The sequence below is a fragment of the Quercus suber genome, unplaced genomic scaffold (genome assembly GCF_002906115.3).
Source record: "Quercus suber isolate HL8 unplaced genomic scaffold, Cork oak 2.0 scaffold_162, whole genome shotgun sequence".
NCBI lineage: Eukaryota > Viridiplantae > Streptophyta > Magnoliopsida > Fagales > Fagaceae > Quercus > Quercus suber.
In genome coordinates this window covers 34,595-46,576 of record NW_027069623.1, presented here as the reverse complement: position 1 = coordinate 46,576, position 11,982 = coordinate 34,595, and the positions used below count along the sequence as shown (strand labels likewise).

Here is an 11,982-nt window from a genome sequence, read left to right as displayed (position 1 = left end):
TTAAAACAAAAATTGACTATATAGAAGGAAAAAATAGATTTAAGTACTTAGGTAACAAGCTTTCATAAGCATCGCCACTTCTCAATATTTAGAGAAGCAGACTACAATCTATAGAATGGAATTCATCAACCAACACTTACCTAAGGGCCTTGTACTTATGGCTTCTATTAAGACGTATATATATAATTGGAGTTTGAAATACATACCCATGCGGGTCTCATCTCTGAACCAAATTCAGGATAGCTATTTTACCCCTGTGTGAGAAAGCAAATGCAGCAGAACTGCTACTTCAAGGCTTATCAACCTCATTGCATCCAGCAGCAATCATTCCTGGACTGCGACCGCCCAATTTGGTGAACGAGCCCATGGCAGATAAACTCTTGAAACTGCTGCTGCCTTCGCTGAAATTTGACTTTCTTGATTTCCTAGGCTTGGAAGGACTAAGTTCAAGTTCTGAATCATTGCTAGTCTTGATCTCAGCAACTACTAGTTGGGAAATATTGCTTCGGCAAAATGGACAAACAGGGGCAGTAGAACAAGCAGTTGTAGGGTTGGGCTTCTTGTAGCAGCATAGGGCTAGAGTGCAATGAGCACACATTTGATGACTGCATGGTCTGACCTCAATTGTGCATACCTGGTCAAAGCATATGCAGCATTGCTCCACATCGCTAGCCTGGTTGAGAAAATTTCACCTCCATTATTCACTTGTGAGGGTTTCTTCATGACTTCGTACAAAAACCATACTTATTAAGCAAAATGAAGAGTTAAGCTAGCTGGGTTTCTTCATGACTGTACAAAAACCATGCTTAAGCTATATGAAGAGTTAAAAGATATGCTGACAAATGTGCATCTCCTAAATGCTGGATGATTAGAAATTATTTTGTAGCATTTGAATGAAGTACTTCACTACTTGCACTGCTAAATTTCGACAGGAAATGGTTTACATAGAAATGAATAGAACCCAATAGTTCAGATCATCTTAAATATCATATATTATGAAGTGGAACGATCTCAGTCACAGGTGGTGTCCAATGACCCTTTATATGCCAGCTTGGTTACCCATACATATTAAATTAATGCCTATTAATTAGTGTCACATTTATTCTACTAAAAAGTAAAAATTAAACCATCTCAACAAGAGATAATTATAAATTTTTATACAAACATCCTCAACATGATGTAGAGCTTTGGGCTTTCATCAAATATGAATTTCATGTGAAATATAGGTCTGCAGATATTAATTAAATTTATTAATCTACAACAAAAAAAATGAAGGATATTACCTCAGACATATTGTCATCAGCCCCAACATCAAAATCCAAAGGAGATGAAACAGAGTATTCAGTCTCCTTCAATATGGTCTTCTCCCTCTCCATGTTTGCTTCTTTCAAGGCCCTCTCTAACAGTGCTTTTGCTTCTGGATTAAGCTCGCTGATGAACTTCAAAGGTGATGGCCAGACAAGAGGCTCTGCTGATGAAGGGTTCAGCAAGGCTGCACATGCTCGATGCTTGTGCTTCAGAGCAACTGTGTGTGGTATTCTCCTGCAAAAATCCATTCATTTACAAGTTTCAACAACAGACCTTCAAAAACTTGTAATTGGGACTGTAGTCATTACAGAAATCAATGCTGGCAATTTTAGGATGAAGGAAAACTACACGGAAAAAAAAATCAAGTGAGGTTCCATATGGTACGTATTGGAAAAGACAAATTCAAGTACTGTTGCATGACAAATGTATTATTAGTTACTATGACGTTATTGTTATATTATCTACATTCTATAAGCATAATGCTAGGTCAGTTCAGTGAGGTTCACATTGCTGGCTTAACTGTAGGAGAACAAATTACACACCAATGCTCTCGTCCATAAAAAGCCAATTCCCATATTCTTTTGAGAGTTCATACATGCCGAGCATGAATCAATTTTTGAATTGTACCTGTTTTCTCAAGCTTCAGAACAAACTAATCCACTGACAAAAGCAGTTCATGAAGACAGATGGGTACAGATTAATTTGAGCCTCAGAGGACAACAGGGCAAATTGTTAGTTTTCAAATATTAGATATTTGTCCACGTCACTAGGGAAATATTCATTCATGTATTCCATACGGACATGGTTGAAGTTCTTGCCAGAACAACTTCTTGGATGTATATTTTACAAAATACAAAAAGTGCTGCCATGGAAAGGGTTTCCCTGGAGTACCTTTTTGACCAAAACATGTATGAGGATTAAGGAATCTGGGTGATTGAATAGAAGTTCACAAAATGCAAGTGAAAAGTCCACCATAATCATTAGTTTTGGTAGAAAATTTCATAGTGATTGAAAATTTAAATAATAAGGGCTGATCATGGCATAACTGTTTATGAATCTTACCCAGATGAATCTATTTGATGCCTATCCGCTCCCCAGGCAAGCAATTCACGGACACATTCCAAAGAACCGCCACGAGCAGCTAAATGAAGGGGTGAACTCCCTAGGTAGCTGCAGATCATGGTACCTTCATCAATCTGAAGGGCAAATGATCACTATTTAGCTATAATATCTACAAGACCTTAATTTTAAAATTACCCATTTCCACCAGTTGAAGCACAAACAAGAGCCCCACTGTCTAAAAGGATATGAACGCACTCTGGCCGTCTTTGACGAGCAGCTAAATGTAGTGGGGTTGCACCCTTTCCATCTCTTATGTTCACAAATCTTGCAAATCCCCTACCAATGCCACACATTGAAAATTAATCAAATTATTCCATCCAATGCCAAGTAATCAACAAGTATGTGAATCAGAGAGAAAGAGAGATACCAGGAATCAGCAACAGGGGTGGAATGGGCAGCAGAAAGAATAGCTTGCAGGCAATCTGAATGGCCATTGTAAGCAGCATAATGCAAGCAGGTTCTTCCTTGTACAGAATCAAACATCAATATCTGATAAATTCGATACAAAACCCATGATCAATTCCTCTTTTAATAGTTCAAGTAAGAAATTTACTATCAAAATGTACATAAACTCAATGGGAAAATTAACACACATTTGCTCCTGCTTCAATAAGCTTTTGCACACAAGAAATATTCCCATGCATTGCCGCCAACATCAACGGGGTCTAAACCAATCACAAACAATAAGAATATCCAATCAATAGCATGCAAATAAATGAAAAAAAAAAATTATTGATCTGACACAAGCATTACACAATAGACTCAAAGCTCAAAAGTTGTAATGTATGTACCTGTTTATGCCGATTCAAGATATCCGGATTAAGAGACCGACCCAACAGCATAGAAAGAACCTGTGTACCATCAAACACAAAACCCATCAAAATTTTCCCAAGAAACCAAAGATCAATAAAGAAAACCACCCAAATGAATCAAAAACTCACCTGGATCCGACCATTAGCAGCGGCCACATGCAGAGCAGAGAGTCTCCCATATCCAGTGGTGAGTTCCAACACACTTGGGTGCGCCTCTACCATAGCCTCAACTAACTCCAGTTCACCATCCTGAACCGCATGGAACAGACCACTCTCTCTTCTGCGTTCTCCACAGCTAAGCTCCTGACCCATTGTGAGTTGCCCCCAACACTTCCTCAAGCGCCACCTTCCACGGTGGTTGCGCTAGCAGTATTGGCGGGGCAGCTGAACACACACACACACACAAACAAAAACACAATTGCTCAGCTGGATTATATGAGTGAAAGGCAATCCAAACTATTCCAAAGACAAGTATTGGACTAGTAAGCCTCGGAGTTTGTACCTGCCCGCAATGGTTTTACGGGCAGCTTGACCGTGATGTGTACGAGAGACACTATCAGTGTCGGGCAGCTTGTCAGATATTTTCGCGGCCAATTACTTTTTTTATTATTTTTTTTTCTGTCTTTGAAACATTAAAAAAAAAAATGTTTTTATTCAGTCCACCGAGTCTGTGAAAGAGAAGCTTTTGTCCAATTTGGAAATTGGAATCCCCACCTGGATTTATTTCAACGCGTTAATTGAAAATCATGGTCTACGCAAGTTTAAACATATTATTTTAATTTTTAAAAATATTATATATATTTTTACATTTTTTTTATTTATACATATTTTTTTTTAAACTGAAAAATAATTATTTAAACGCACTTACCAAATATACCCCATGTCACTGCCTTTGATGTTTGCCGCTCTTCCTCATAGCCGCCAGATTCATGTTCTGCATTTTTATACTTTCTTTATTAATTGGGTATTGGTTGGTTGGTGTGAAATGAATCAAATGATAAAATAATAATAATAATAATAACAATAACAATAATACACAAATCTGAAACTGGTTTAACGAGTTCTAACTTCTAACAACTCCCACCAACTCGTGTGCTTCTTTTCTCTAGGAGACTATTCAAGTATTTTTGCTTCGCGTGAGATGGCATATTTGCAACATTAAATGAACCTTGCACATGTACATTCCTAAACTTTTTCATAATTAGTTAACCTTAAGTTCATAAAAAAATGTTACATCCACGGGCAAACTGTTATGGCCTTTTTTTTTTTTTTTTTTTTTTTGCTCCTGATAATAACTCTTTATCATCAGACCAAAACATCAATCGGTTTCTTGTATAAGCAGGGATCGAACCCTAGATTCCTTATTCAACCATCAGAGACTTTACCAGTTGAGTTAACTGGAACCCACAACTGTTATGGACTTTTATTTGTTGTAAAAAGTTAATTTCTGCAGTGGGTTCAAATTAAAACTGTGAGGATAAAAGCCCAAATTTATATATTGGGCCTTAGCCCCTATTTGAAGATATAGGCACGTCTGAGAAGGAGCAAATGATTAGGAAAGACCCCGAACTGGAGAACCATGCAAGGAAGTGATAGAGGAATATAGTCTGAGGAGTATATCCTTCTCGGATATGAAGAATACTAGTCAAGCAAATACCTGGGTGGCTTGAGCAATCTTCTGGGAAGTTCCATCGATAAGGATAAATTTCATACACGTATAAAGATGATAAGAATAGATAAATATCTAAGGGAAAAGTTGCTACCACTACATTAAATGTACTGCAGCAACTTTTCTGACCGTATTTATGTGCAGAAGACTTCTGAACAGTGCAGTCTCAGCTACCACCATTCATGGAGAACTAAAGAAGATACCTGATGGGACATACACTTAAATGAATGCTTAGATGAAGAACAAGTGTACGATCAAGATAGACAAAAAGAAAACTATATAAATGTAAAGGACCTCTCATAAGAAGGGGGTGAGGAGGAGAAAAAGGGAAAACTATATATATCTATGGACCCTTTATTAGACGTTGTTGAATTCACTATCAGCCCAACTCTTTCACCCACTCTCTACAAATTTATTGTATTGGGTTTGTTGGGCTCATTTTCCATATTTCTTGGGTTTGGGCTACAATTCTTAACTCTACAAAAACCAATAATAATTTGTATATGCATAACATTTATAAAAGGACAGAATTAAGTGGGCCCCCCCTTGTAACGCAAATATATTTTTGCATATTTACATAATTACTATAGAACAAATATATTTTTGTACAATGATACATAGACTGGCGTGAGTGTATTTTGGGTTGATTGGAAAATTTTACACAATTAGTGTTGCTATGCAAATGAATGTTTTAGAAATTATTTAGATTGAGGACAGTGGTTTTTGGTTGAAGAAGAGGGAGATAATTTGAGATTATAGTAAAAAAATTTGATAAGGAAATAGTATCCTGATGAAATGTAGTATAAAATAAAGAATTTGATATGGGGTATTTTAAAAAGTAAGTATATAAAAAAAAAAAAAAAAGGTTATTATGCTAAAATCGACAGAAATTTTTGCAAGAGCTGATGCAAATGCCCTAATGTAGTAAGAAATAATGGTGTTTTGTGTCTTTGTCTTTATTAGTAGAAGATTGCATTATAATATATTATGAAATAATGACTTTGTGTATTTTTCTTTGTTGATAGTTTGTTAATACTAAATAGATGCTTATTTGAAATTTCATGATATTTTTTTTTTTACTTATAATCTATCCTATCCGTCCATGCCTCTATATATGTCTATATGTATTTACTATAAATTTAATCTTATTTTTTAAATAATTCAATAGTTACAACATTGAGGGGGATTTAAATTAGGGTTGTGTTTGGTTCGACTGAAAATATTTTACAGTCTTGCGGGTGTTTGTGTGGACTGAAAATAATTATCAACCTAAAATCATTTTCCCTTTGACTGTAAAATGAACTACGCTTCTATTTTCCTACATTTTATTGCCAGCCTCAAAACCAAAGAGAGAGAGAGAAAAGAGAGAAGACCTTGAACACAAATGAAGGAGCATTAAGAGATCAAAGAGAAGCCACCAGAAAACAAATTGGACCATTGTGACCCCGTGGAGAAAGCCACCCCTAAGCTAATTAGACCACTGATCTTGGCGTTATCTTGACCACGATCTTGTCATCGTCACCTTGATCACCCACCCAACAAGATCTCGTTGCTACCTCTAGATCGAACCATCGATCTTATCGCTCTGCAACTAGATTGAGCCATCGAGTGTTTGGTTGCTACTAATCTCTCTCTCTCTCTCTCTCTCTGGTTGATGAAGATTGATTTTTTTTTTTTTTGTTTATTTTGGGTTATGTATTGAGATTTTCTATTATAATATTTGTTTGGAAGCTGGAAAAATGTGAGAAACTAGTAGAAAATGTATTTTCTAGAGCATTTTCAAAATTATAACCAAACATTTGAAAATATTTTCTAAAGCATTTTTCGAAATACAACCAAACACCTTAAATTATTTTATTTTCCAAAAAAAAAATATTTTCACTTGAAAATATTTTATACTCGGAAAACATTTTACATTGAGCCAAATATAGCCCAGTACCAACTAATTGAACTATAAGGCTCTTAATCTAATTATTTGAAATCTAATTGCAATATCACCCAACATATATTTTGAGAAGATTATAACTTAATTTATTTGATTATTTTCTATAAAAGTACTTAGAAGAATAAAAACATTAAAAACTTTTTGAAGGGTCAAGTATTTTTGTTACGGGCTACATGCATTTATTTTATAACAATTATATTGTTATATAATACGAAATAGAAAAGTATACGAAGTTGGGCTCTGACTTTTTTTTTTTTTTTTGAGAAATAATTATAACATGCTGCTAATTCCGCAATTTGAATCCTTTCTTTCCTAGACCTCCAAACACTTTGCACATGAAGATGTGCCAATTTAGTTACAAGACCTTTGGCTGAGGTCTGGACTTGATTGCGTTGATCTACTTCGTCAATTGCAAGCACTAAGATATCTTAACAATTATGAAAACAAAAAGTGAGATATATGAAACAACTTTTATTATTGTACTTGTTAGGCAGGTAGAAAAAAAAAAGAAAAAAAAAAGATGATAATTACATAAAAAATTTATAGGCGATCAACAACGAAGAAAAAATTTCGTATCAAATTATTGTTGGAGAACAAATATTCTTATTTGGACTTCTTCCTCTTCATAGTGTTTCATTCCAAGTTATCTTCCTTATTTTACTTTTTTTTTTTTTTTAATTTCTTTTTCTTTTTCTACTCCATTCTTTGGTCAATTAATACAGCTCAAAAGTAAAGGCAAACAAGGAAATAATTAATTAAAGATAAAAACAAAAATAAAAAGTTTAAAGAAATTGTCAAATCAGGCATGCATGCATGTTTTTAGTTGCTTTTATTTTCCCCCCTACCTTTTTCTTTTTGTTGGTCGAGGCATGCTTAACAAAACATTTTATCTAAAAGCAAATCACTGCCAAAATCATGGATTAGGCATCATATTAATGTAATAATGAAAAAGGTGTAAATAGGAGAAACACCATTGTTAATAAGTCAAAAGTTTCTTAGCAATATTCCAAAAAGTACATAGTTTTTTTTTTTGAGAAGACAAAAAGTATATAGTAATTAGCAAGTCCATTGTTTGTGCAGCTAAACTGCCTAAGTCAATATAGCGAGGGTTTGCGAAAAAGTCATGCATTTACATTTGTATTGCAATTTTTTATTAAAAATGAGTTGATTTCCCTATGAATTTTCATATTAATAGTCCCAACATATGGTGAGTTTACTTACTCTACTGATTTCCTTCATAAATATGGTGATTCTAATGAATCATTCGTGTGTTTAACTTGTAATTCTCCTTTAAACCAAAAAAAAAAAAAAAGAGAGTAATTCTTAAGTGTCCAATCTGTTTTTCTTATATCTAAAATAAAAATAAACAAAAAAAGAAAAGAAAACTCTAACGAAGGCCTTTTAAAAAAAAAAAACCATAAGTTTTTTTCCCTAACAAATTCTTAAGTACATCAAGCCATTTGAATTTGTATTGCAATTTCATAGATAAAAGCGAATGGCCTTTTTTTTTTTTTTTTTTTTTTTTTTTTTTTTTGCTTCAAGCGATGTGCTTGATAATGAACGACACATAGGATTTTGGTCATCGTAGGAGTGATACGATTTCGTGAAATTTGGTCTTGTTATGGGGGTGGCATGCATTATCATTGTTATTGGAAGGTGATGGTGATGGTGATGAGGAGAATTGTGTTGGAATGAGGAAGGATTGAACCATCCAAGAAAGAATCAAACCTTATGCCACCGAGAGGTAGGATGCCTTACACGTTGGTATATCAATTAGTTCAATGCACTTTATTCCCGACACTTATATGTTAAAAAATTAAACCTATATATTTGGTCCAATAAACAATACCAAACTTAAGGATTTCAAGTAATAGTATATTAGTAATGATATCTTTTGTGATGTCTTATATTTATAGTTTGAATCTCACCTCCTCTTCTCCCACTATCTACTTATATAAAAAAAATACCAATTGGAGGAACTAGGATCAAGATCAATGAATGAGAACTGAGTTGGAACGAAAACACCCAAGGCCAAGTGGTAGTCAGACATCTAGTGCATTCAATATGATAGTTAGGTAGATCAAACATGGTTTAAAAAATTGGTTTAGACCAAACGGTTTAATAAGAAACCAGTTCTGGTAAAAAGTGGAAAAATCAGCAGTTCAACCGGTAACCGCACTTATTTTCGGTTTTTTGACCATTCTATTTTTAAAACCATGCAGTCAACAAAAAATTACCCGTGCATTTCCATGAAAAGGCAAGCCAATTAAAGTCTTAAACATGCTAGTAATCTGATTTGCATTGATGACATTCCCACCCACTCCTCCTGGCGATTAATATGCTTGAAGTAATTTGATTGAACAAGAGACACATTACAAAAAAGATTGTCCAAAAGAGCCATGCCAGCTAATGATTAGACAATTTGCCTTGTCACTGCAACTCGAACTAATAGAATAAACTAGATGAACCATCCAACGTAAGGTCACCTGAAAGCTAGGACCTTAGATGCCAAGCTTTTGGGATGGGCAAACTAAAAAGACAACCCCTCAATCAGAGGCCCAAGCTTGATGTACATAACCTACTCCCATAATAAAAGCAATCCAGAGTGAAGATGGGAGCTATAATGAAGGAATGTGCACCCAAAATAAGCCCATAAATGTAAGATTCCCANTGATTTAGACAATTTGCCTTGTCACTGCAACTCGAACTAATAGAATAAACTAGATGAACCATCCAACGTAAGGTCACCTGAAAGCTAGGACCTTAGATGCCAAGCTTTTGGGATGGGCAAACTAAAAAGACAACCCCTCAATCAGAGGGCCAAGCTTGATGTACATAACCTACTCCCATAATAAAAGCAATCCAGAGTGAAGATGGGAGCTATAATGAAGGAATGTGCACCCATAATAAGCCCATAAATGTAAGATTCCCAAGCTATAAAAGGTACCAAAATTTGAGTGCATAATATCTCTTAAAAATTGACTCTTGATGAAATTCTCACCCACTTACATAGTGAGAAACCCTTAAACCAGTACTTTTACTAGTACCACCCCAACCAATCTTTATTTTTTGTAGGTATCCCATTGATACATCACCCATCTAACCACTGGTTCATCATTAAGAGCTATACATCCATCCATTATATTCTTATCAACCACAACTTCTTATGAATTTTACAAAATGGGAAGAGTAGGAGTTATTTTAATTAAAATAATACTTAAAAAAAAAAAAAAAGGAGTCCTTGGGCTATACTTTTTGCTTTAGCCCATTGGGCCAGTCAAAGCCCACGTAGATGGTAGATTTTACGTCTAGATTTTGTCCCACAAAATGATACAAATTGCAGCCCAATTCAGTCTCATAAAGCAAAACTCCTAAATAGCAAGTGCATGAAAACCCAAGCCCAAAAAACATAGGAAGGCTTCCAAAACTACGTAGTTTTTAATAAACCGCGTGTCTTTGGAGCTCATAAAACACAAAGCATTAGGGTTTTTTCTTCGTGTGGACTGTTGGTGGCTTTCTCTCCCAACTAGCAGCTGCTGAAATCTAGGGTTTGGTCCAAACAGAGCCAAAGGTATGATCAAATCAAAGCTACCCAGAATTTATTTATCACTCTGAATCACTATGACACTGTGTGTTGGCGTTCTTGATTTTTGTCTAAGTTTTTAGCATCTTATTAGTACTGTTACAAAGCTTGCAGTTGAGAAGCTCTAGAAAGTAAAAAACCATAGTCAAATATTTATAAAACCCATTTCGTTAATAGTTTTGTTGTTTTCATTTTCATGTTTGTTCTTCACTTTCTTTGTTGTTGTAAGCGTGGGAGAACATGGTGTTGAATTTTGTAATGCTATGTGCAGGTAATGGCTCCTCTACCAGTCAAAAGTGGTCTGTCTGTTGGACAGAACAAAGGGCACATTGTCACCAGGCGTGAATTGGCTCCTCGCCCATCTGACCGAAAAGGGGTATGCATTTTTTTGATTAATAGAGATTTTCAAATTGTTGATTATAGAAATTTATGGGTTTATTTGAACCATATATCTAGTGAGTTAGTGCCAAATGCATTGAATAGGTTGCTCTATAATTTTGTTTCGTATTTTACGGGTTGATTGTATGGATATTTTGGTGTGAAAATGTGATAATTTGTTGGTTTGGGATTTTGATTTGAAGAAAACTAGCAAGAGGGTGCTCTTTGTGAGGAGTCTTATTAGGGAAGTTGCGGGTTTTGCTCCATATGAGAAGAGGATCACTGAGCTTTTGAAGGTGGGTAAGGATAAGCGTGCTCTTAAAGTGGCTAAGAGAAAGTTGGGTACCCACAAGAGGGCAAAGAGGAAGAGAGAGGAGATGTCCAATGTTCTTCGCAAGATGAGGTGAGCTGTTCATTCTGCCCTTCTCTTACCTTTATCTGGTTTTGTTTGTTCTGGCATGCTTTGTAACTTTTTCAATGTGGCTGCATTTGATTTTTGGTCATATCTGCTTCTTATGTGAACCACACTCAATGTATATTAGGAAGATAAGTGCAAAGAAATCTTAAGTTTACTGGGTCATTGAAATGATTGAATAAATCTAAAGTTGAATTCAGCATATGTGATCTAAATTTAAATAAATTTAGAATTTTATACAAAACTGATCTGGTACTGGTAGCATAGCCTTTGCTATTCAAGATTTAAGTAGTCTGTTTCCATTGTGATTGTTGCTTTGGCCATGATTGGGATAGTAGTCAATTTAAATTTTCACTCAACATAATTGAAGATACTAGATTCAACTAGAAATTGATAGCTTGATCAGCCCATTGACATAGGTGGGCATTGATGGATTTTTTATGGTGTTTTGTCTTGATGCATGGTTTCGGATTTTTGCCATGTGCAGGTCTGGTGGAGCTACCGATAAGAAGAAATGAGGGAAGATCATAGCATATGAAATTTTGACCTCATAAAGTAGCTGGAATTATTTTTGTAGCTCAATTATGCTGATTATTTTGATTATGCATTTTGCTAAAACCTCTATAAAGATGGTAGAATTTTGTAATTTTTGAAACTTTTGAGATCACTGGAATTTCTATTGCATCTAGTACTTGTTTGCCAGCTGTCTAAGATTGATCTGATTTATAAAGGGTGTTTGGATTATGTGCC

The 11,982-nt window shown here is 35.0% G+C and overlaps 2 protein-coding genes across 2 annotated transcripts; one reads left to right on the top strand and one right to left on the bottom strand.

The window, feature by feature from the left end:
• LOC111992992 (putative E3 ubiquitin-protein ligase XBAT31) lies at positions 1-3,726 on the bottom strand. Its single transcript, XM_024024839.2, has 8 exons — positions 3,372-3,726; positions 3,222-3,281; positions 3,024-3,095; positions 2,798-2,919; positions 2,566-2,706; positions 2,371-2,478; positions 1,284-1,542; positions 1-673 (listed from the first exon to the last, which is right to left on the bottom strand). The coding sequence occupies exons 1-8, from the start codon at positions 3,552-3,554 to the stop codon at positions 290-292; spliced, it is 1,329 nt and encodes a 442-aa protein (XP_023880607.2). The 5' UTR covers positions 3,555-3,726; the 3' UTR covers positions 1-289.
• Positions 3,727-10,299: 6,573 nt separating this feature from the next.
• Positions 10,300-11,982, top strand: LOC111992988 (large ribosomal subunit protein eL36y). Its single transcript, XM_024024835.2, has 4 exons — positions 10,300-10,427; positions 10,711-10,815; positions 11,021-11,220; positions 11,720-11,982. Exons 2-4 carry the CDS (start codon positions 10,714-10,716, stop codon positions 11,748-11,750), a joined length of 333 nt encoding a protein of 110 aa, XP_023880603.1. The 5' UTR covers positions 10,300-10,427; positions 10,711-10,713; the 3' UTR covers positions 11,751-11,982.